General features: G+C 57.8%; 6 protein-coding genes across 6 annotated transcripts; 3 read left to right on the top strand and 3 right to left on the bottom strand.

Annotated features, from left to right (window-relative positions):
• The first annotated feature begins 651 nt into the window (after positions 1-651).
• On the top strand, positions 652-3,453 carry BJ171DRAFT_492264 (uncharacterized protein). The gene is made up of 3 exons (XM_053109797.1): positions 652-1,000; positions 1,237-2,044; positions 2,360-3,453. Exons 1-3 carry the CDS (start codon positions 719-721, stop codon positions 3,229-3,231), a joined length of 1,962 nt encoding a protein of 653 aa, XP_052970051.1. The 5' UTR covers positions 652-718; the 3' UTR covers positions 3,232-3,453.
• Positions 3,454-5,353: 1,900 nt separating this feature from the next.
• BJ171DRAFT_636437 (kinase-like domain-containing protein) lies at positions 5,354-7,361 on the top strand (the record flags this gene model as incomplete). The annotated part of the gene is made up of 3 exons (XM_053115714.1): positions 5,354-5,832; positions 6,091-6,112; positions 6,335-7,361. The coding sequence occupies 3 exons, from the start codon at positions 5,354-5,356 to the stop codon at positions 7,178-7,180; spliced, it is 1,347 nt and encodes a 448-aa protein (XP_052970050.1). The 3' UTR covers positions 7,181-7,361.
• Positions 7,362-7,808: 447 nt separating this feature from the next.
• On the bottom strand, positions 7,809-11,383 carry BJ171DRAFT_578445 (uncharacterized protein; the record flags this gene model as incomplete). The annotated part of the gene is made up of 10 exons (XM_053113889.1): positions 7,809-8,336; positions 8,470-8,584; positions 8,795-8,911; positions 8,995-9,101; positions 9,267-9,320; positions 9,438-9,561; positions 9,739-9,886; positions 10,058-10,258; positions 10,390-10,476; positions 10,879-11,383. The coding sequence occupies 10 exons, from the start codon at positions 11,381-11,383 to the stop codon at positions 7,809-7,811; spliced, it is 1,986 nt and encodes a 661-aa protein (XP_052970049.1).
• A 2,089-nt stretch (positions 11,384-13,472) lies between these two features.
• Positions 13,473-17,101, bottom strand: BJ171DRAFT_420303 (Noc2p family-domain-containing protein; the record flags this gene model as incomplete). Its single annotated transcript, XM_053107428.1, has 10 exons — positions 13,473-13,554; positions 13,747-13,925; positions 14,121-14,517; positions 14,685-14,851; positions 15,116-15,304; positions 15,475-15,588; positions 15,804-15,990; positions 16,163-16,253; positions 16,435-16,552; positions 16,670-17,101. 10 exons carry the CDS (start codon positions 17,099-17,101, stop codon positions 13,473-13,475), a joined length of 1,956 nt encoding a protein of 651 aa, XP_052970048.1.
• Positions 17,102-18,180: 1,079 nt separating this feature from the next.
• BJ171DRAFT_492258 (WD40-repeat-containing domain protein) lies at positions 18,181-21,227 on the top strand. Its single transcript, XM_053109796.1, has 12 exons — positions 18,181-18,248; positions 18,455-18,514; positions 18,638-18,902; positions 19,114-19,271; positions 19,390-19,424; positions 19,519-19,593; positions 19,757-19,916; positions 20,033-20,086; positions 20,241-20,452; positions 20,573-20,678; positions 20,791-20,879; positions 21,030-21,227. Exons 2-12 carry the CDS (start codon positions 18,512-18,514, stop codon positions 21,190-21,192), a joined length of 1,320 nt encoding a protein of 439 aa, XP_052970047.1. The 5' UTR covers positions 18,181-18,248; positions 18,455-18,511; the 3' UTR covers positions 21,193-21,227.
• Positions 21,228-21,717: 490 nt separating this feature from the next.
• Positions 21,718-24,199, bottom strand: BJ171DRAFT_492256 (mercuric reductase). Its single transcript, XM_053109795.1, has 3 exons — positions 23,667-24,199; positions 23,158-23,437; positions 21,718-22,880 (listed from the first exon to the last, which is right to left on the bottom strand). Exons 1-3 carry the CDS (start codon positions 23,823-23,825, stop codon positions 21,892-21,894), a joined length of 1,428 nt encoding a protein of 475 aa, XP_052970046.1. The 5' UTR covers positions 23,826-24,199; the 3' UTR covers positions 21,718-21,891.
• Positions 24,200-24,515: the final 316 nt, after the last annotated feature.

The following is a 24,515-nucleotide window of genomic DNA, read 5'->3' as shown; positions in this document are numbered from 1 at the left end:
CTCGACATCTGCGAGGCCCACAGCATCGAGAATCGATACCAGTTCTCGCCCCCGAAGTGCGAGGTGATGTTCACCGAACAGCACCCAGAGAAGGATGCCAAGGTGCACCTGTACGGCAAGGAGCTGCCAGTCGCCAAGGAGTTCCGGTACCTCGGAACCATTGGCCAAGACTGTGACGAGGGAAATCATATCGCTCATTCGACCGATGATGGAGTATGGACTGACCTTCGGGATCCTTAGCATGCAGTAGGCGATAGCACTCAGACGAGCACTCGAGGTGGTGCCCGGCGTTGCTGCTCCGGGTCGTACAGAGCACATCCTCTGGGGCAATGCCCCTTGGATGTAGCCTCATCATCCTGCCATATCGAGCCTGTGAGAGTCCAGTCGAGAGAGGGAAATAATAGGTCTACCGGCTCTCTTATATTCCCCTCTGCTTTCCAAACATACCTGGGATATCGAACTGCCTCCACCGACCAGGTGCCGATGGCTTTTAACCTGATATCAGTGTACCAAAGCCACGCCAACCCCGGCCCGCCTCCACGTGCGTGGCGGTGTGCGCTGCCACCAGCGCGTCCATTGGCTGGCTGTGCTCGCAATCCCTTTCGTCGCCTGGTGGGATACCGACAGCCATCTCCCTCGTCTCCCTTTCGTCTTCCCCCATCCTTCATCTCGCTCGCCTCGCTGCTTTCCCCACTGCCTCGCAGCCAAGCTTCCTGCCATGTCTGCTATTCGTGGCAACTTCCAGAACCAGCTTCCGGAGCGCCTCACCCTCGGCGAGAGCCTCCAGGGCTTCGTCACCCCGTTCATGGGCGCCGAGTTCGACGCTCCCGCGCCTCTCGCTGTCGAAATTGTCGGCTTTGCCCGGATCAGCTGGGTGGCCAAGCTGGAGGATCCGGATCTAACTCCCGGCGAAAGAGACCATATCCTCTCCGGTCGCAGCCTAAGCATCAACGAAGAAAACGAGTTCTGGGTCCTCCGCCAGGAGCTGGCCCCCAAAAAGGTAAGCCTGTCCGGGAGCCTTCTTGTGGTTGGGATCGCTCAAGACTCTTCTATCGCAGGAGCCCTTGCATCATGGCTCGGGCAGCAGACAGTGCTTCATCCACATCAAACAGGGTGCGCTCTGCCCAGCGCGCTCGCTGCTGACGCTCTTGCACCGCTCGTCCCCTTCTGTCAACGCTGTTTCTTGGCATTGCGCTTGCTCTTGGCATCGGCGTGCCTGGCGTGTGCCGCTCAAAGGTCTGGTCCAAAGGAGCCCACGCCTACTCGGTCGAAATCTCAACGGTCCCCGACACCCTGCCGCCCACCACCAACTTCACCGACCCCTTCACCCGCGAGCAGCTCTCGATCCGATACGTCCTCCGCACCTGGTTTGGCGAGGGTGCGGCTTTCGAGCGCTGGGAGCGGCCTTTGGAGGTCGTTCCTGCCGTCCTCACTCCGCCGCACCTCCAGCCCCTGCATCTTGTGCAGGGCATCCCCGAGCTCGGGCTCTCGATCAGCCTCAAGACCTCTGGAAATCGATGGCGATCCGGCGAGGACCACATCATCTTGTTCGAGGGGCAAAACGACAGCGCCAACGTCACCCAAGTCCTCATTCAGCTCCACCAGAACATTACTCTCCTCGCTGGGCATGGCACCAAGCTCAGGAGCCTAGAGAGAATGATCTCAACAACCGAGCTGCCGGGCATTCGGGCTGCTGACAAGCTCAGCGCCAAGGTCAAGCTGACCCTGCCTCCGCTGCCGCCCTCCGTCAGCGTGCGCGGAATCGAGATCCGCTACATCGTCGAGGCGATCTGCATCTTCAAGCCCCTGGACGGCGGCCAGCCTCCGTCGCTTTCCCTTGTGTCCGAGATTTCCATCCTCGATGCGCATCATCTAGTCAACCTTCCCCCGAACTTTGACGACCAGATCGATGTCATGACCGACATCCCGTTGTCGCTGCCGCCCCTGCTTGCCGCCAGCGCACAGAATGCGCCCCAGCCCATGCCACCAGGCTATCCTCCACCGTCCAGCTGCCTGCAGCTCAGCTTCCACAGTAGCTTCAAGGGTACGACGCAAAAACCAGACGCCTGCGCTTTTGATCGTTGATTCTGGGATCTGTGGGTGCAGTTGTAATCGCGGCGTGGGATATTGACGGTTAAAGGCGTGGCCACTATCTGGGGTGTGGTTTGAAGTAGGCTAGTTGCCCCGCTTCCATGCAGTCCATGCAGTCGCCCATGGAGTCGTCCATGCAGCCACCCATGCAGTCGCCCATGGAGTCGTCCATGCAGCCACCCGTGCCGATCTATGCGCTGCGGCCTGCGCGGAATACCGCACGGACGCCACCGCTATGCTCTAATGCGCCTGTGTCTGCGATCGACAGATAATCTGTTCCAAGAACCCAAGCTTTACTACTACGATGTGGAGCCCACAAAGCCCAGCGACAAGAATGCCGCCTTCGGAGGAAAGGCCGCCGTGGACACAATCGTTGTGCACAGCAATGCCGAGGTATTGCTCCGGATCTCCCGAGACGCCATTTCGACCTTTTGGCAAGCCGATATCAACGAAGAGAGCAGCTCGCAGCTCGCCAACGGCACCATTGAGACCACGGCTCGTCTGTCGTATGGCCCGGGACGCTACTTTATCGTTGTCTTTCCGGCCTACAACCCGGGGCCCGGCTCGAACCCGGTCAGCATCCACATCCAGCTCCGCAAGACCTTTGCTATCGGCGAGCTCACGGAGGCCGACTTTGACGAGTTCTGGGTCGACTCGTCCCCGGGCAAGCTACCTGCGGACGCGTGGGTGGCCGGCACCGATCTGGATGGCAAGCCAGTCCACTGTGGCAGAGCCACCGGTGCAGATAGATCGCTGTGTCCGGGTTCGATCAACAAACACTCACAGTTTCTGCAAGTCGTCGATGGGCACGGAATCCACGATGCCACCGGCCAGTTCCAGGTGATGAGAAGAATCCCCGGCACAACATGGCAGCTGCAGGTTCGGCCCGGTATCCCACCCAACGGCGTCCCGGTCGGCCACCACGCCGACGGACAGCTCCTGTATCTTGCCCGAAGTAGAATTTCGGGCCGATTTGTGGAGGAGAATCGGTTTGCCGACGTTGTGGGCAAGGCTGGCTTCCATACCGGCGGCTTCTCCGCGGCGTTCTATGACGATCAGCTCCACGGAATCGTCCCCTACGAGGTCTTGGTCTGGGACCCAGTTGAGGCCGAGGCCGAGAAGAAGGCCATGGCCCAGTAAACGTCGAGCCCACATCGAATCCGAACGGCGGCAACTGACGACGCCGGACTTTCTCGGCGACGGCTGCTTGGCATCAGGATACTTTGAATCGGTTCCCTGCATCGCAGATCACATCTGCGTCTTGTTTGCAACGTTCCCGAAACGAAATGGGACATCCTGTTTGAGTCGGGACTGATGTTGCTTGCTGGGAACCGAATACACACCTACCAACTGATCCCATGGCCATACAGTGTGCTCAGAGTGCCGGGGAGCCAAGCGACTCGAGAAGGCCAAGTATCTTGATATCGAGAAGCCATGGAGCTGTCCAGAGGGTCGAGTGGATGCATCACAGAGAGATTGCCAACCAAGACGGGAACCAATTGCATGGCTTGCTCGCTGGGGCCTACGGATGTTCGGCGGGGTTCAGACATTTGATGCCAGAAAGTGACTGCCCCGTTTCTTTATGATAGATTGAATGAAGAAATGCGACCTTTTGTCCAGCTCGCCTGAGCCCTTCGTTTGCGTCCTGCAGTGTGATGGGATGGCCGTCCAACTAGTGCACGAGATGGGGTCGCTTGCTCCAAGGGGTGCCCTCTCACGGAGGCTCCATCGCCATGCCCGCCCGTCTCATCATGCGCAGATATCTGTCTTGGGGTCAGCGGGCCAGCCGGATCTGAATCGTTGGGTCGGCGGCGTCGAGCCCGCGATTGATCCGTCCGCCTACCCCATTCTGCACGTCGGTTCCTGTTCCGGCTTGTGGCTTCCCTGCGCTCGTATCCACTCAAGCCCAAACTCCCAGCAGTCGCCCAGCCTCTCCCTCTCTCCATGGAATTCTCCGGTGCGGACATGATTTGGCTCTGAGCACGTCGTCCAAACGGCCACCACGTCTCAGAAGACATATCGCCATCGGCGGCAGGTTCTCACGCTCGCTCCTCTCACTCACTCACGAACCTCCCTCCGTTTCAGCCCTAAAGCCTGCTCCCAAGCGGAGAATCAACCCCGACATGATCTCGTCGCCGACCAACTTTGAGTAGGCATCCGGTTGCGGTGCATGTCCAGTATGCGCCCCTGCGTTGCAGAGTTATCGATGGCCTGAGCCATCTGGACGGGCTGCTTGGACTCTGGCCATTCGCATTCGGCGGATGGTGATATCGCATGCTTTAACGTTCACCCTCCTGGCGGGCCATCCCCGACACGGCCGCACACCTATCGAACGGACCGTTGCGGCATCGTCACCCGCACCGATGCAAACTCGGATGGTCGGATTCCCACAGCCATGTGGCCCATGCTGAAAGCGCCGAGCAAATCCCCAAAGCTGTGCAGATCGAGAGGGCAGAAAGTCCCCGACGCAAAATCAACCCTGACATGATCTCCTCGCCGATAAAGTTTGAGTAAGTGCGCATTCGTGGCTATCTTCATCGACGTGGCTTCTGTCCCGCTTTCTCGTCACTTGTACCCTCTTTCCACCACTTTTGTCAGTCGCGAGTCATTATCACCCAATTGGGATGGTCGTGGCCACGATGCAGAGGGAGTCGCCGAGCACCGTCAAAGCCATCAAAGCTTCATCGGCTGAGTATCATCGTTTCTGCCCCCTCAGCCATGTGGTTCATGCTGACAACATGAGCCAAGCAACAAAGGCACTGCAAGAAATGAATCGTGAGAGAGGTGAGGTTGCCAAATTGCCTCTGGCCGCACTCACATCATGGTGTCTGTGTGGATACTGGTGGATTGTGGCTCTCGCCAAGACACCGGTGCATTACGGCACTCGCCACGACAGTGCAAGCATGAATGGCCATTTCGATACTGAGGCTTGAGGGGGCGGGCGACGATCCCTGCAGATGGTCCTGCCGGCACCAGGTCCGACGAGAGCGGTGCCCTCGACACCTTCAAGGACGTCAAGAAGAGCCTCGAAAACCTCGTTTCGCTCATCCAGATTCCCTTCAAGCGGACGAGCGGCGAGCTCACCGAAAACAAAAAGCCATCTTCAGGGACCATGTCGCCGCGCACACCCGGTGGCCACAAGGTTTCGCTGATGACAGTTGAGCGGTCCGTCGCCGCCAAGGCATATCTGGAGAAGCACTTTGAGCAACTGTACTCGGACGGCGTCCGCGGGCGGGCCAAACGACGAGCACAACTCGAAGCGATGCTCAACAGCGTCGGGAGCCTCTCCGAGACCGAGAAGCAGACCCGACGCAAGCAGTGGCTGGCCGAGGAGACTGAGCGCATCCGGCTTGTGCGCCAACGGCTCTCGGTCAATGACTTTGATGTTGTGTGCCAGCTCGGGCGGGGAGGCTTTGGCGTCGTCAAGCTTGTGCGAGAGAGGGCCACCAACGAGTTGTATGCCATGAAGATCATCAGCAAGGTCGAGGCCCTGAAGAACGGACACGAATGCTATATCCGTGCCGAGCGCGACCTGCTCTCGATGGTCGCAGACGGCTCCAAATGGATCGTCAAGCTTGTGTACTGCTTCCAGGACCACGACCACCTGTATTTTGTGCTTGAGTTTATGGAAGGCGGTGACTTGCTGTCGCTTCTGATCAAGCTGGACGTGTTCGAGGAGGACTTTGCAAGATTCTACGCCGCAGAGATGGTGATGGCGATATCCGAGGCGCATTCGCTGGGGTAAGTACTTGGCAAGAGCATGGACGGCACGGCTGGTTGCGGCATCTGCGGGGTCTGGCGAGTGAGTCTAGCTATCAAAAACTGGTGGACGTTCGCACTGACTATGGTCCTCTCTCCCGAAAACGCTGGACCGAATTGCGCTGGACCGAATTGCGCTGGACCGAATTGCGCTGGACCGCAATTCAATGCAAATCCCATTTGAATGCGATGTCGATCCGATGCACATCCAAATGCGCCGTCCATGTTGTGGTGTCGCAGGATTGTACACAGAGACATCAAGGTATGGATGCGGGCTGCTGTGTTGTGATGTATGGACATGTGGCTGTTTGACGAGGCTTCAAACGCTCGGTTGCTGTATCCTCATCCGCATCTCGCTTTCCCTGAACATTGCATCCGCTCGTGGACTACGCACCCAATACAAAATGCCAACACCAACCCACACATGCATGCTATCAACTAACTCGCACTCAACCACACCCACACATGCATCCACATCACCCAGCCAGACAACTTTCTGCTGAATCGCAGCGGACACATGAAACTGGCCGACTTTGGCCTGGCCACGGACTTCCACTGGTCCCACAACATGGACTACTATGACACTCAGCGCGAGGTGACCATCACCCAGGTGCTCAAGGCCGAAAGTGCCACCTCGGCAACAGCGCCGTCTCCCCGGAGCCCCGCCTCGCCGCCAGACTCGCCGACCGACGACGAGTCCTTCGACCTGCCGCCGCACGAAAAGATGCTGCGGTGGCGTGACAAGAACCGAGCCAAGATGGCCTACTCGATGGTCGGCACCTTCAACTATATGGCCCCAGAGGTGATTCTGCGGGAGGGGTACGACTCCAGGTCGGACTGGTGGTCGTTCGGGGTCATTTTGTTCGAGATGCTCTATGGGTTTCCTCCCTTCTGCGCCAAGACCAGGAAGCAGACAAAGAACAAGATCGTCAACTGGAAGAAGGCCCTTCGGTTTCCAGAGACCCCAACGGTCTCGCCCGAGGCCAGAGACCTCATTGCCTCCCTCATCTGCCACCAGGACGAGCGCCTTTCGGAGTCGCCGTCGCGAAAGCGCAACAATCTCACGATCCAGAGCCACCCGTGGTTCAAAAGGATCGACTGGGCTGCTCTGGCAATGAGCCAAGCACCGTACCGGCCAGACCTTGACGCAGATCCCTCTGGAGATGCAGCGCCTGAGGAAAAGCCGACGGCGCCAAAAGCCCAGGAGACGCAGCCGGACGGCAGCAGCAGCAACAATCCCGAGTGGATGGCCCTGCTGGAGGCACGAAAGAACATTGCCTTTGCCGGCTTCACATACCGTGGGCAGAAACGACGGGATCAAAAGCAGTAGTTCTACTCGCAATATTCACCGACGGCCAAGGACCTACTCTGCCTGGGGACTATGGATGCAGCCCTCGCTCCATGGCACTGCCGACACAAGGACAGAGGAACAACGACGTGTAGAAGCGTACCCAAAACAAGACGATGCATTACATGGTTATAGAATCGAGAACACTGATAGGTCAAACACAGGAGAAAAGGGGGGGAGATGGAAAAGGGATTCGGGACGGTCACGGCGTGCCGAGCAGATGTAACAAAAAAAAAAAACACAAACCCGTCAGAGTAGGAGAAAGTAAAGCAATCATGCAAGAGTAGAGCACAGGCAAACAAGCTGCAAAGCGCGCAGCTGCGGGTAGAGGATGTAGGTGAGTGAATGGAGGGTGGCCGGTCCCAGACAACGGCAGGAGCTCATGATCAGCGCCGGATCGCGAGGCAAGACTACGACGCAGATATTTATATGTTCACCATGGATTCGTATCCAGTCGGCAGAGGTCGTGCGGGAGTTTGGTCGATGACTCAGCCAAAAGTAGCAGCATGGCAGTCCGAGCTGCTGTCGGATAGCCTCTAGCACTTCACCAACAGGTGGATGGCGCGGGATGAGGTGTAAAGGAGGAGGAGGAGGAAACGGCTGAGCGACATCAGAACTCGCTCTGCGACTTGATCTTGCTCAGGCCAGGATCACTCCGGGTGAGACTGGCTTGCTGGATTAACTCCTTGACAATGTCCGAGTTGCAGAAGCGCGGGTACGAGTCCTTCATCATCATGTTGTAGACGTGGTCGTGCACCTCGTCAAAGACGTTGTATGGAAGCTGGTACATCTTTGGCAGGATCGGAGATGGCGTGGACTCGCTGACGAGTGGCCCGCCCTCGGTCTCGATGCTCTTCTTGGAGAAGGTCGTGCTCGACTGCGCGGCGCCGATGGTGTCGACGTGCACTGCATAGGTCTCGAGCTTCTTCAGATTGATGACGCCAGTGAAGACACCGTCCTCGACGGCCTTGTCGAGGATTGCAATGACACTCGACCGCGTCTTATCGTTGATGTTGAGCTCGTGCGCGCTCGAGGTCCTGATATAGTCCCAGTAGATCTCGTATGCGATCCGCGTAAACTCCTTGCGGGTCGGCGCTTCCTGCAGCTCGAGGAACTTGAGATGAAAATCCAAGTTTTCCTATTGGCACAAGTAGTCAGATGTTAGGTCGATGCTGGGTCCGGGCACGTGCTTGGGAACTCGGATCCGAGCTTGATGTGGACGAGCACAAAGACGCATGCTCGGCAGCAGTCGTCGATCGAGCAACGCTCACCGATGAGAATTCCTTGCACAAAAACTGGCGGAAGAACTTTTGGCCGAGTGGGTCGCAGATTAAATCGGGGAAGGACGAGCACCAGATGCGGATCTCGGCGTCGTTGGGCTTGACTCTGGGTATGCGATTTGAGGGGACTGGTCAGATGGGGCAGGCACGGTGCAAGGATACGTATGCGGACACGGCCGACGCAAGGCCAGCATCAAGCTGGAGCTGCTGCATCGGCAGCATAGCCGGGAGTGGATGCAAACGGAAGAAGTCGCCTCGTTGGCTCTATTGCCCAAGCTAAGTCAATGTGTATCCATTAAACCGCTGGCTGGCTTACCTTTCAGCAGTCCACACGGCCGTGGAGGATGAAATCCATGGGTTTGGCGAATTCTTCGAGTCGTCGTCCATCAAGAGAGGGTCTTGAGGCAGAAAGAGCTCTGTGCGACTGATCAAGCTGCGTTTTGGATGTGAAATTAGCGAGATTCCCAGCGCGATGCACATACCAACATTGGCTCAGTAACCTTGGCCAGATCCTACCTCTTGCTTGCCTGCGAAATCTTGACCCGACTCGAGCTCAGGGCAATCTGAAACTGCTCAATTTTCCTTTCAAGCCAGGAAAGGTAATCCTTTCCCTTGAGCTGCACCTGGAGGATAGGCGTGCTGTGTCAGCGATGTGGCAGTACGGCGTGTGATGAGATGTTGTCGAGGGCAGTACGATCTCGCAAACATCACGACAGGCGAGTAGCACCGCCGTGTGCCTCGATATATCGTATCCAGCGCCGACTTGCCTCAAAGTTGTGCATCCGAACAGGTGCAGCCATTTCCTGCTTCTCCTCACTACTGTTGATTGGAAGCGCACCGGGCTAGGGAGCGAAGGCCGAGACAAGTCAGTACATGAACAAAGTAGTTGATATGGAAGATACAGAATGATGGATGCACGCCTATTTGTATCGCATGGGGCCGAGGGAGAGCGAGCGCACATCGACTGGCAGACCAAGAGAGTCTGCAAAGATGGGACTTGCCTCGGGACGTTGGGCACGCCAGAAGGCGTACTCTTGGTACTGAAACAGCTTGCGCTCGTGCTTGCCCAGGGAATTGATCACCCTGAATCAGAGGATGCACGGGGCGGCAAGCGTAAATGCGAATGCGACGAGATTTTAGATCGAGCCCAAGACAGCATTGAACCCATACCAACGCCAAAGCACAGGCCCCTGGCGAGCATTGATGCACAGTAACAACAGCGCCCCTCTCCTTCTGGCACAAGTGCATGGCGAGACTTACACCAGATGGTTCTTGACCTTATCCTCCACCTGGTGCCAGTACTTGTCCATGACAATCTGTAGCTTGTTGAGCCGATCGATCTCCCAGTCCTGGAGGTAAAACTTTGACGTGCTTCGGAGAGTTCGTCTGACCAAATACGCAGCATACTCTGGCAGAGGCAGTGCGTCGTTGGATGGCGGTGCAAGATACACATATCAGTGGAAAAGATCCAAGAACCGCTGTCATGGTGGCATGTGATCTCAGACGGGGCTATGAATGCCAATCCGGCATTTCGGGGATGAGCTGACTCGGACCGCGACTGCATCATTAGCTCGCTCACCCATATCGTCTAGTCGCCAGTCCGGCGCAGGAAACATGAGCGGAGACTGTAGAGTGTACGAGCTGCTATCGTCTCGAAAGCGGGACGAGAGCTCGATAGATACAATGTATCCCTCAGTGAACAGGGTCTGGGCCAGCTTGAAGGCCTCCTCTCGGTCCAAGAAATTGCAGTTGATCAGGATCCAGTCGACCAAAGCAGCTCCTGCGGTGATTCACCAATGAATGGAGGAGATGCGAGTCAATACATCAATGCGGCCATGAGTGATAGGCGTATCGATTCGACAGGGATCCCCAGGGCGAGATGGCACGCAGCGCCAAGCAGCGACCGCCAACCTGTGAAGCTCGGAATCTTTTCCTTGAAGAGCTTCTTCTTGAGACCCATTTCGATGCCGATCTGCGGATCGCGCAGACGCATAAGCACTGCAAGTTGCCGGTGAAGCACATCGTTAGCGCACACAATGGGGAGGACTGTGCGGAGTACAACCCAAGGCTGGGTGCCAAAGACAGGGCCCGAGGCGGGAGATAGAGCCTTGGGATGCAACATCCGGCCGCGCCATTCGAGCGTCGATCATGGATGCCAAGGGGTCGGGATCAGACATACGTGTCCGCGAGGCGCGAGTGTTGGGCACCGGCGGACATGGCTCGCATTTGATACCAGAGGGGGTCGGCGCCACAGGCAGCCAAGTCGAAGGTGTGGACAGCCGAGGATGGACCGCAACACAACGCAATGCAATACAATGCAAGGCAATGCATGGCAATGCGGCAAAGCCAGGCAAAGCAGCAGCAATCCCGATCACAGCCGGACCCAAGAACGATCCTCACCATTTTCCATCATCAGCAGGCGTCGATAACGAAGACTCTGAGAGGCCGTGTCGGGGTTGGGGGCCGGTGGGCGGTTTAGGATCTTTTCGAGGACCAGCTCGTACTGGGTCGGATCACGGAATGAATAGATGCTGCCGGAGCCCCCCGAGCCCAGCGAGCCCAGGCTCTTGAAGGACTGCTCCGAGTGCTGCTTGTTGAGGGTGCTGAGGCTGGAGTGGCCCGAGAGCTTGGAGATGGTCGAGGCTGCGGGCGAGGAGGGAGCGCCGGCAGAGGAGCCGCTCTTGGTTTCGATCTTGAGGAACTCGGACCGGACCTCGTTGATGCTGGGCATGGACTTTACGAACGAGCGGTCCTGGCTCTGGAGCGAGCAGTCGCTCAGGCGGGACTTTGCAACGGAAGGGCCGCGCGAGGGCTTGGACTCGGATGTGGACTCGGTGGTAGAGTTGAGGCTATCGGGGTCGCTGCCGGTCAGGATCTGGACAGAGGGAGCAGCGGATGGATCCATGGCGGGTCTTGGCGATAGATGCAACGACGGGGGGGGTTGGGCGATGAGGAACGAGCTTATATACACGCTATCGGCTGGAGGAGCGACGTGCAAGTAGGTGCCCCCCGATGAAGGAAAGCATCCAGGGATGGGTGGGTGGGTGGGTGGCCCAGGGCAGGAGGACGGGATAGATGGCCGCGAGCGGGGCAGAGAGTCGGGCTGGGTGTTAGCGTGCGGACATGGGGCCATGGGCGGCAGCGAGCAAGGGCGACGAATAGGGCCGATCTACCGGTCGGCAAGTCAGTCGACCAACGGGACGACCGGCACGAGCTGGACATCGATAGCTGGGTAGGTGGGTGGGGGCAGAGGGACAGCACCAACCAGCAGCTCTGAAGGTGGCGAGCGAGCAAGGGAGACGGGGGAACTTACACGGAGGAAATGAGCAGGTAAGACTGGAAACGGCTCGAAATGGGGCCTGGGGCCAGCGAGTGACAGCCGACAGGCAGGGTAAATTGAGGAGGAGGGGGAGTGGGAACAGGCGGGTGAATATGTGGGCGAGAGGATGGATGCGGGCGATGGAGGGGTGCAGACGAGGCCGATGGACGAGTAGTTCAAGATCAAACGAAGGAGAACAAGACGGCGTGAGAAGACGAGCTCGGTGCCAGACCGGGCAAAAGAACGAGAGGCAGATGGGGTGAATGGATGAAAGACAAACGGGGTGAATAGACGAGAGGCAAGGATGGATATCGATTCAATCGACCGACGCTGAGTGAAATGGCTCGGCCGAGTGCGGGACCAGACGGGAGACCACCGAATGATCCCCCTGCTGGTGGGACGACAACAGAGGCCAGCATCGAGGGTTCCAGTGGAGGGCAAGGCGAGCAGGCGAGTGGACAGCCGATCCGATGTGACGACAACAATCCATATCGAAACCGCAGCTGGGGACGATCGATATCACAACGGACCCATATCCGCAACCGATATCATTGCTGCAGCAACAGCGCATCGATATCGACATCGACATCAACATCGACATCAACATCGACATCAACATCAACGACCACACACAACCACAGCGGCCTCGGCAGCATCAACAATACCTCGACACCACTTCACCACACGCGAGGCACAGAACACTCACCGCCGCTGTCAGTGGTGCGCCTGGCTGCTTGCGGTCGCGTTGTCCGAATCTCCACCCTTGTCGGAGGGCCGAAACAGGCAGGCCAGAAGAAAGTGTGCCCGGCGGAGAGTGTTGGCCAGACGACGAAGACCGGTGTGGGATGCGTGGAGATTGGCAAAGGGAAATCGGTCGCCAAAGAGCAATCAGTCGCCAAAGAGCAATCGGTCGCCAAAGTGGAATCGCAGTTGCAGGTTGGTCGCTGAAGCAAGGCCAGCGCAGGCCGTCGTCTTCGATAGCTGCTCGTCTTCGATGGCGGCTCAGATCAAGGACCACCGCCCAAGCGTCGCTTTGTCTGGGCCGATCTCCCTCTTTGCTGCTGCTCGTCCGCAACTCCCGCCCCGACGAAGATGCGTCGGAGGCGATCCCAATCACGCAACGTGCGATGTCATTTCGCTTGTGGACGAGGTCTGCATCCTTGCTGCTGCCGCGGCTCGACACAACTCGCATACGGCGCACGTCGACCAGCTGCACGTCGACCAACTCGGCCCAATGAGCATCGATTATAAATGTCCGTTGGGATGCAATCCACACGTTGACAGCCTTAACGTCCCGCCATGCACACGCACGGGGACATGTCTTGCATCAGCGCATCGTCAGCACATAGCTGAGCGCTCATCCGCAGAGGAGGCACAGGCCCTCGGACTACCGCGGCTCGTCCGAGCCACCAGCCTGGCAACGCACCGCTGGCAAGGGCAACGTCGTGTGGCGACGGTGGAGGAGGGAGACTGAGGTCTATTGAATTGACCCTCCACAAACTCAATCACATGGACCAGGTCCAGTCCATTGCATGCCAAACAGTCCGCCCGAGCTGCGAGCACGGCGACCCATGTGCACGGCGAAAGCAAGGGCGTGACCCCCTCCCTTCGTCGTTGCAGGCTCCTGTCGTGGGGAACGGAGCCCGGGCCGTGGCCGCGACGCCTGTCCGGTCGACTACTCCATTTCGAGCTCGTCCTCGTCCTCGTCTTCGCCCTCCAGTTCGGCCTCCAGCTCGTCTTCCTCCTCGTCTTCGTCGCTGAATCCGTCAAACTCCTCGACCAAGTCCCGGCCGTCGTCGTCATCGTCGTCGTCGTCGTCGCTGCCCAGGTCCTCGTCGAAGCCATCCTCTTCACTGTGGGTCGCACCCTTGTTGCCCTTGCGTCGGGATCCTTCCTCGCGCAGCAGGCGGCGCTTCTCCTTCTTGGTGTCGCGGTCCTCTCGTATTGACGACTCGACGAGTTTGGCATTCTGCTGGTCCTTCAGCTTTTGTCGGGCGGCGTTGTACTTGTACAGCGGCGACACTGCCGGATCCAGGTCCTGGAGGAAGTTCATGCATTTGCCCTCGTCGCGTGGACTAAAGTCGACGTTAGACCGTCGCGATTCGATGAATTGGCTGTTTTGCTCGAGCTGGAGCGGGGGGGGTATGGAAATCACAACGCAAGGGTGAGATTGATAGCACACGAGGCTTCAGGTGTGTCGTAAAACGAGCACATCATATGGAGTGCATTGGGGGAGTGCCTGGCTTAAGAGAACCGCTTGTGTCGCGAGAGGTTTTCAGATCCATCACACACCCCGGGCCGTGTGGAGCAAAGAGCCACCCACCTTCTCAACCAGCTGCTGGAGCTGCTTGTTGGCCGTAAAGTTTTTGCTTTTCTTGACAAAGCGCTTGATCTGGATGATCGCCGGCACCACCAACTCCGGGAACGAGATCGACAGCGCAAACGAGGCAAAGTAGTCCGACATCAGCCCCACCACCTCGTCGACGACGTTGTTCTGGTACACGCGCGTGCCCAAATAGTTGTTAGGGGCCTTGATGCTGTGGATAAAGTCCATAGGCTTGGCGGTCGAGGGCTTGGCTTTGTTTCGCAGCTCGGCGCTCTCAAAGACCTCGAACAGCTGTGCTGCCAGGGGGATGTACGTGCCCGTCTTGTTGGACAGCTGGATCAGTAGTCGCACGATGTGGAATCGGAAGGGGAAGAACTTGGCCGAGGGCTTCAGGCTGTAAAGATGAAGCAATGCCGCTGTCAGAGCCACTGCTGCTGCGTATGCGGCTCCTAAAGCCCGGCACACGACCACACAACCACCAGCTGCCTGCCCATCAACCTCGACAACAGGCCAAGGGCATCGCGCACTGCAAGCGAGTCCATCATCATCCACGATGCATACCGGAGGGCACCCAGGGCCACTTGAACGAATGGGTAGATCAAGGGGCGCATGCTCATCCCGCTCGAGGGCTCTGCCCCAGAGCTTCGGTCGCAATATGTCTGCATGACGCGCGACCAGAGGCGAAGCGAGTGCAGGAACTGCCAGTTGTACACCATTTTGAACGACTCCTGTACAGGACAACGCCATTAAACAGGGATGCTGTCAGATGGAATCGCCAGGCACAGACGTCCGATCGTCGAGCGATCATCGGGCACACCCAGGCAGTCAAATGGCTCGAAAGTGCCAAATCTCGACAGCCAGCCAGCCAGCCAGCCAGCCAGCCGTCCAGTATCCAGTCACTCAGCCGTCCAGCATTCAGTCACCCAGCAATCGCCGCAAGCCATTCACACGTCAGTCAGCTGCAAGGCGCGGTAAAGCAACGTTGAACCCACCTTGGTCTTCTGGGTGATGGCATTTCTCAGATGAATTGCGAGCTGCCGGATGTACACAAACGCGTGCTGGTAGGTCGAGACGGGGTGCAGCCCACAGAGTTCCACCAGGCACCCGGCAGAAAAGTCAATCTGGGTCCAGGTGTAGACGTTGGTGATCTTGCTCTGGCTGACGTATGCTAGATAGGCGCCCTGGAAGGGAATTCCAAATACAGTGAATCAGCGTCATGCCGGAATTAGGCAAGTGAGCGGCCGAGAAAACTCGCGCACTTGCATAGCTGGCCAGAGAATGTCCCCGCGGATTCCATATTGGTCGCGTCTGCCCGAGCAGCACTCGGAGCAGGGTGCATCCTGATACCAACCTTGAGACACGAGTCAAGATAGGGTGTGGGCTGGGTGACAGCGAGCTTGCGCATGCACAGGAACGAAACAATGCGGATTTGCTCATTTGCCGACGTCCACAGTTTCAGCAGTTCCTGGGAGGTCACATTCAAAAAGACGACGTTGGCGCGATCCATCCGTGACGAGCAGTGTTAGTGGCAATCGGTGGGCCCCGTTGGAGGAGTGCAGGGCTACGCTTCTCCATTAGACGATGACAGTGCAACTCATGCTGCTGCTATTTTCGACCACCGGGGATCACTCTGTCGACTATCTGGATCTCTCACTGTCGCTGCTGGCTTTGCCGCCTCACCTTCAAATACCCTTTGCCTTGCTTCGGGAAGCAGACAATATACGGAATCAGCGCCTCGGACTCGCGCAGGACGAACTGAAGCATGGTCGTGTCCGTAATTTGACTGAGCAGCTTCACGAGATTGCCAATAAAGGACTTGGCGAGAGGATGGATCTTCTTCCACTTGCCACCCGACTGTGGAATTTTGCTGCAAGAGGCGCACAACAAGCACGAATACGATTCGGATCGGCAAGCAACAGGAGAAACGAGCGTAAGCCGATGGGGATGATGTGGCGATGGGGCTGTGGATCATACAGCGTTCGGCTGGCATCGAAGCGTGCACGAGAGAGCATTCGCATCGTCATTCAGATCAATGGGACGGAACGTACGGTTTCTCGGCAGTGACGCCCAGGTGGGTGTTGAAGACAGAGGGTACGTATTTTATGGTTGTCAGAACGACAGAATTGAAGACTGTGTGCGGACAAGAAACGTGACTGGTGAGTGCGGCGTGTACATCGGGGCGAGGCTTGATCGCCGCAGAAATGCACACGGGCTTTTGGGGGAGAGGGCAGCTACAGTCATGCAACGAAATGTGACCAGCGTCTGGTAGCTTGAAAGGGCACGACACCATGCTCGTCGGCGCTGCACTCACCGGTGGTATCATCAACAACATATGCAAGCGATGCCTTCGACTCGTCCTCGGACTGGTCGAGAGTGGTGGCGGCTTTGAAGGCAAGCAGAATGCGCTTGGCAGCACGCAGGGATTGTGTCTAGATGCGATATTGTTGATGAACACACGGATCAGCCAAGCAGAATAGGGGGGGGGCGATTGCTTCATAGCGCGCAAGCGCCAGACAAGGCGTAGGGCTGCTTCGTCGAGCACACACCTTGATCAGCGAATCCTTCCAGGCCGAGACCATTGTCTTGGTAACGACGTTGTCGTGGACTTGTGCGTCGTCTTCGTCCATTCCCTGATCGTCATCGTCATCGCCGGCGAGATCTTCAGCATCTTCGTCTTCATCATCGTCATCGTCCATGCCATCGTCCTCAAAGTCGAGCAGCCCTTGGTCGTTCTCCTGCAGATACTTGTAGAACTCGGGGTCCTTCTCCTTCAGAGCCTCGAGCTGCTTCTTGTGCTCCTCGATCTCCTTCAGAATGGCCTTTTTGTTCTGCGAGATCTCCGAGGTGCCTGCGGCATTCTCGGCAGCGTCGAGATCAGCCTCATCCTCGCCGGCGTCATCGGCCTCAAAGCCATCGAGATCCTCATCGTCGTCGGACAGGTTCTCATCCAGCTCCTGAATATGCAATCGCGGTGACATACGGACTCGGTGTCAGTGCATCCGCAAGAGGAGCTGCTGAAGCTTGTTCGGTGCTTGGCACCTACCGGATCGCTCTCATCAGGGTTGCCCAGAATATCCAAGGACTCGTCAAAGTACTCGTCCTCATTCGGATCTCCCTCGTGGCTAGAGAAATAGGTTGGAGAGGCGGCCCCATGTCAATGCAGGATCTGGCTGAATCGGCCAGGCTCTCGATGACGGGTATATGTGCATCGCCTGAAGACGATTCCGCCTTTGGTTTAGCAATGAATGATCGACGACGGTGCGGAAACACCTACCCTTTAGCTTTCTGGTTGTCAGCGCCACGCTCTGTCGCCATCGAGCCATTGAAATATACGAGAGACACTTAGAAGCCGAAAGTGGCCGACACAGTCCGTGCCTTGCTCGCCACGGGTGAGCGATGCAGGCTCAAGAGTCCGTCAAATCCAAGGTCTCGATCCACAGACATAATCGACACGATCGACACAACAGACACTACAGATAGGGCACACAGCCCTCGACCAACACCGGCGAGCGAGTATTACCAGACTTGGCATCTCCAGGCAGCCTCGATCGCTTGTTTCTGTCCTTCTTGATCTTCTGGACATCCTTGTGGTGCTTTCGCCGCCTCTCGATGGTGTCCTTGAGGTGGCTCTTGATGAACTTTTTGGTCGACTTTTTGGCCTTGGGCATGATGGATGCTTATGGGCGGTGGTGTTTGCGGGAACGCTCAAGGCGGTATTGGTGGCTCTGCTGCTAACTGATGCGCGCCAGAGAGGGCAGAGAAGACGGGGCTGTCGGGTCGGTCGGTTGCCGGAACTGTCGAAGGGATGCTGCCGAGCAGACGCTGTGCCGATGCAGGGTTTCCGTCTGGCCGGCGGTCGAAAGATGCAGACCCGCGCGACAGCACCAGGCAAAAAAAGTTGAGACCTCGCAGAATGAATTTCATTAATGTCGGAGTTCCACAGACTTTTTTTGTTGGCTGCAACAGAGTCGGCTCCTTGGCCCCGCATCCTGAGCCAGAACATCCATCCGGCCACCACACCTGGACCATCCTGCGCTTGCTCCTCGTCCGTCCACCCCCCCCCGGCTTGTGCCAGTGAGTGTCTTCGCGGACGGCCAGTCGGTGCCGTATCGTACCGACAACGAGGCAAGAGACAGTCGCTCCTGCGAACTGCCTCTTCCATTCACCGCACCACCCCCGCTTGCGACTCTGTGTGCATCATATCCATCCAAAGCGCCCTCCCCCCGAAGCGTTGCATGCAGCGGCCTCTGCCCATGGCCTCTGTCATCAAGCTCCCCCCCATACCTCTCCCTTGTATCTAATCTCCAGCTGCGCCGCATCCCCCCCCCCAGCGTCGATCTTCAATTGCGAAACTCATTCGAGCAATCCACAAGGCAGAAACCTCAGTCATGGTACGAACCGCAATAGCAGGGCGGCGCACATTCTCTCGGAAACGGTGGTATCGGGTCCGCGCTATTGGCGCCGACCGGCACATGGCCGCTCGCTCATTCCAGGAATCGACATAACGCCGACAGAAAATCAAAACCATCAGTCGCAGCGAGGCCGACTACACTCGCGAGCGAAGCCAGGATATCTACAAGGTGCATCGGAACATCGATCCCGAGATCCATCCGTTCGAGAAGGCCCGAGAATACACCCGCGCCTTGAATGCGACCAAGGTCGAGAGGATGTTTGCCAAGCCGTTCGTGGGTGCGCTATCGGGCCACATTGACGGCGTCTACTGCCTTGCCAAGCACCCGACCCACCTCACTACGATTGTCTCTGGAAGCGCCGACGGAGGTATGCCCTGCGTTATGCGAGTATATTGGTGCAGGCGCAACAGCGTCCACTCAGACCGGATGGTCGCAGCGGCGAAACCAAGCGGGGTACCTTCATGGCCGAACAAGACCGTCTGTACCAGCTGCTGCTCGGGACCAACCCACTGCAGCCCAAAGGATAGCCGGTCTGCATCCGAACCGCTTTGACTAACCCGCGCTATGCTCGTTGATAGAAATCCGACTCTGGTCCCTGTCCAGCCGGGAGACAGTTTGGTCCACCCGCGGACATGAAGGATTTGTCCGTGGCCTCACCTGTGTGCCTTTCAGCGACAACTTCATCTCTGTGGGCGAGGACAAGATTGTCAAGATCTGGGACCGCAGTGAAGAGGAGGTAGGCGTGAATGAACTCACCTCGATGTCAGCTCATCACCAAGCGCACATGCATCGACTCCACACACTCCACATCCAGTCTCGACTGCCGGTCTGACTCGATCTCCCGCTTGCGCCAGCCTCTGCAAACCTACATCGCCAAAACTTCATTCACGTAAGTTGTTTGGGAAGCAGCAATCGTCGGAAGTAGCCCAAGCGATGCAACGTCCTCATGGCCACTCGTCTCTACCGACGTATACCTGCCACAGAGGCGTTGACCATCATCGGTCGCAGCCGCTGTTTGCGACATCCAGCTCCCAAATCGATCTATGGGACCATTCAAGGCAAGTATTGTCTCCAAAACAGCATAGTTTCACAGTGTAGAGAGGAGATACTCGTCTCTGGCAGAGGCTGCGATGTGAACGCAATATCATCGACACAGCACGCTCGACCGCCGCCCAGCGACCGGCCTCCTCATGCTGCCTCTGGATGACGATTTGTCTAAAGGTCGCAACCAACCCAAACCTTCAACTGGGGTGCTGAAACCATCACATCGATCAAGTTCAACCAGACCGAGCAGAGCGTGTTTGCGAGCTGCGGCACAGACAGAACGATAGTTTTGTACGATATCCGGACCAACACCCCGCTAAAGAAGATCATCATGGCGGTAAGCCGGCGGCATGCCATTGCAGGACTCTGCCCCTCAGTTCATGCAGCACGCAACGCGCACGCCATCCGGCTGATACGCCGTGGTCGTGGTCTGAATCCTGTCTGTCGATGCAGATGCGCACCAACGCAATCGCCTGGAACCCCATGGAGGCATTCAACTTTACTACCGTAAGTGTTGAATATCAGCAAGGCGTCGGTCACTAGCACACATCGGATGCCAGATGCAGTGGATCCATGGAGGAGAATCAAGGCCGCACGCACATCCATCACCCGCTCCTCAGGGACTCCCACACTCACGGTCCATTCCCGATTTCGTCCGCAGGCCAACGAAGACCACAACTGCTACACGTTCGATATGCGGAGACTCGATTCGGCCATCAATGTGATGAAAGATCATGTTTCGGCAGTGCTGGATCTGGACTATTCCCCGACAGGTCAAGAGATTGTGACGGGCAGCTACGACAAGTCCATCCGCATCTTCAACGCTCAGAGTGGACACAGCCGCGAAATCTACCACACCAAGCGCATGCAAAAGTGAGCCGATGCAGATCTCCTCTGCTCGTCCGCATCCAAAGCTACACAGCGCGACCACGTCACTGGCTCTTGGGACGCCTCCGGTCTAACATGCAACCATTTTGCTGCTGTGGCTACCAGGATCTTTTGCGTCAAGTTCAGCATGGACGCCAGATTTGTCCTCTCGGGTAGTGACGACGGCAACATCCGTCTGTGGAAAGCCAATGCCTCGGAGAAGCTCGCACCGGTATGGACGTACATCTCGAATGGACACTGCGATTTGCATAGTTACGGCGCACGACGCCCCTTGCACAACCCAGCGAGTCGGGCGAATGCTCATCCTTCATTTTGTGTGTCAGAAAACACCACGCGAAGCCAATGCGATCAAGTACCAGAAGGCTATTAAGGAGCGCTACAAGCACATGCCTGAGATCCGCAGAATCGACAGGTACGAGAGGCAGTTGACGGCAACTTGGCATATCGTGAAGTATCGTGATGGGTCACTGTCGCAGATGACATTACATGACAAAATACCAAGACCCACCGAGGCAACTACTTACAAGATCACTTCATGCTCTTGTACCCGATACAATAACAGGCAGCGGCAAGTCCCCAAGGCGGTCAAGAGTGCACGCAAAACCAAGCACGTCATGGTGCAGTCTCAGGAGAAGAAGGAAGAGAACTTGCGGAAGCACAGCGCTCCCGGTGCTGTTCCGCACGTCGCCGAGCGAAAGAAGAACATTCTTCGTGTCGAAAAATAAAGACAGGTCCCTCGGGAGCTTGTATCGGATCGAAACAATGCCTGCTCTGTTTGTAGAAGAGTACAGGTACTGCCAAGGATGATGATGCGTTTGAAGTGTTCCGCCGCAGTTGCAAAGTGGAAGGTCCATATGACGGAGACAGCGAGGATGAGAGGCAAGAACCATGGACACAACAGTATATCGTCACTTGAAGAATGATCGTGGACGAGAGAGCAGTCCAAGGGGCCGTTCAACGAGCAGTATCTCCATGTCGTTATCTCCAGAATCAGTATCGCCGAGACCGGACCAAACGGGCTCGGGATCATTGCGACAACGGCGGAGCGATGTCCACTCAAGCGCAGGATTGAGGCGATACGCCCGAGATGGATGATGGATATCGATGGTGGATATCGATGGTGTATACGGTGGATATGGTGGATATCGATGGTGGATATGAATGCAAACGAGCCGATTCACGTTCGTGGACAGCGACCACCTCAAAGCACCACACAGAAACGACATCGATTGCAAGGGAGCATCAGAGTCCCCTTCTGGCAATGTATTGTATCGACAGTATATTCAACGCCGTCCGATTCAGCGACATATTCAGCCCCGTCCAGTTCGACAACCTGTCTTCCCTTCTCAGATGCGAGAGCTGCGAAGGCGATTCATGCTCTCTGGAGAGCCGTGGCCCGATCAGCCGGACCTGATCGCCTGGGTTCAGCCGTCAAAGGCCTCCTTGGCATCCCGGGCCGCATTCCTCACAATCTCGGGCAGCGCCGGATGGATGTAGATGGTGTCGAGCATGTCCTCCAGCGTCGCCCCCATCTTGCAATAGGCGATGCACATGTGGATCATGGTCGAGATCTCGTGGCCGACGCCGTGGGCCCCGACCAGCTTGCGGCTGGCCTTCTCAAAGATCAGCTTGAGGAACGTGCCCTCCTCGGCCAGCAGTGCCTGGCCCATAGCAACGTCCTCGTAGTCGCAGCGGCCGACGACGATCTTGTCGGCGCCGCCAAAGCGCTCGATGGCCTTCTCGGTCGTGAGCCCGACGCCGCCCACCTGTGGATGGGTGAAGACGGCGTGCGGAACGGGCGGATAGTCGATGCCCTTGGCAGCCAGGGACTGATCCACAAAGACGCTGTTGAAGACCCACTCGCCCTCGTAGTTGGCTGTGTGGCGGAAGAGGTGGCGGCCGATGATGTCGCCAAAGGCATAGATGCCCTCCTGCGAGGTGCGGAAGGCGTTGTCGACGACGATAAAGCCCCGCTTGTCGACCTTGACCCCGGTTGCTGCCAGATTGAGGGTGTCGGTGCAGGGAACCACACCCGTGGCGACAAACAGCGACTCGGCCGTGCGGGTCTGGACGGCGCCGGTGGTCTTGTGCTTGGTCTCGACGGTGAAGAGCTTCTGCCCGGGCGAGTACGACACCTTGGTGGGGACCTCGCCAAAGTGGATGCGGCCCGGGTGCTCGGCCTCGAAGAGCTTCTCAAAGTGGTCGCGGACCTCCTCGTCCTCGGCGTTGAGCATGCGGCTGCGGACCAGAAAGTCGACGGTGCTGCCGGTGCGCGAATAGTAGTATCCCAGCTCCATGGCGATATAGCCGCCGCCGATGACGAGCAGGGTCTTTGGGGCGGTCTTGTCGCGGAGGGCCTCGGCATACGTGATGTACGGAGTGCCCTGCAGTCCGGGGAGGTCGGGGATGCTTGCTGGCAGAGCGGGTGCATGGTCAGCCAGGGGAAGTGCCAGGGGAAGTGCCAGGGGAGGTGCCAGGGCTAGTGCCCGTCGCATCGGGTTTGACATTGAACAACGTGGCCACATCTGGGGCGCCATGCTGCCTGGGCCACGAGAGAACCAGCATCCTGACGGCAGACCCACGAAGCCAGGACCATTGCCGTCGTCGCCGTTGATATCCGCTCTGGAATGTCCCGCCGCACACTGCCCACTCCAGCTGCCTCTGTGCTCTGTGCATGGCTCCAGACATACCCTTGCATCCGGCCACGACAAAGATCTTGTCGCCCACCAGGATCTTGCCGTTGACCTGGACCTTCTTCGGACCCACAAACGTCGCATCGCCCCGGTAGAGCGTCACGCCTGGGTGGTTCTCGAGCAGCGGCACAATCGAAGCCGAGTCTGCATCGATCGACTCGCACACTCGGGTGACAAGCTTTGCCTTGTCGACGGTGAGCTGCTCCACGCACGGCACATGGATGTTGAACTTTGCCGCTCCCCGGATCTCAGAGACAACGTCGGCCGGGTGGATGAGCTGGGTGGAGAGGCAAGGAGAGTCGGGCGAAGGACGGGCGAGGGCTGATCAGCACAGCGACAGACAACCCGACAGACACTGGCATCTCACTGGGTGCGGGCCATCAACCACCATTGCACCGGGTGTGATATCGACCTCTGACCCATCGCCCCCATCGCCCCCATCGCCCCCATCGCCCCCATCGCCCCCATCGCCACCATCGCACTCCACTCCCCGCCGGCCAACTTGCCATCTTGGAGGGAATGCATCCTCGGTTCAGGCATGTGCCGCCGAGTGGGCCGCGCTCGATGATGGCGACCTTGAAGCCCTTGGACGCAGCCGGCCGAGTGATCTTGGAGGCTGCGCCAGAGCCAATGACGATCACGTCGTATCTTGTCTCGTTGGCCATGGCGGTGGTGGTCCTGGGCAGGATGGATCGATGTCTGCGAGGAGCGGGCCGCAGTGGACGGCCGCTTTATCAAACCGAGGCGGGTCGCTGGCAGTGGATGATCGGCGGAGGCGGACAATGGTCGGTCTGAGTGCAGCGCATATGTCGCTGGGTCCCCAGCAGTGCGGGATTGGCTTGGGGAACCGATGCCGACGCAGGATCAATGTCGATGCATCAGCAGCATAACGCCGGGGCAATTCAAATCACAATCCCTCGAGTGGGATGAGCGATGAGCCGATGTCTCCCAGCCCAATCTCGCCCGGCCGGTCCATCGACGATCACAATGCCGGCGCTGCGTGCCTCGTCGACGAGACCACCGGCCCCCGGCGTGCCTGTCATTTCGCCTGCCGATCATCAATCGCCAGCCAGTGTTGGCCCGGACGGGTTGGAAGAAGGTGAGTGGATGGCTGGCAGATCACGATTCCCACGCAGTCCAGGAAGTAACACCCCTCACCGACAGCGCAAGACTGAGTTGGCGGGCTCGAGTCCAAGCAATCATCCGATGTCTGCCCGCCTTCGCCTGCACCGTCACAGGTCGAGCAAGAAGGCCGTTCGGATGCCTCTTGCGGACCGCCAAACAATGTGCTGTGTTGGGAAGCTGCGGCTGCGGGCGGTGGCTGGTTTGTCGACAGAGGCTCTTGCTTTCGTCGC

Source organism: Polychytrium aggregatum (genome assembly GCF_025602895.1).
Source record: "Polychytrium aggregatum strain JEL109 chromosome Unknown BJ171scaffold_6, whole genome shotgun sequence".
NCBI classification, from domain to species: domain Eukaryota; kingdom Fungi; phylum Chytridiomycota; class Chytridiomycetes; order Polychytriales; genus Polychytrium; species Polychytrium aggregatum.
This window is presented reverse-complemented; position numbering and strand designations above follow the sequence as displayed.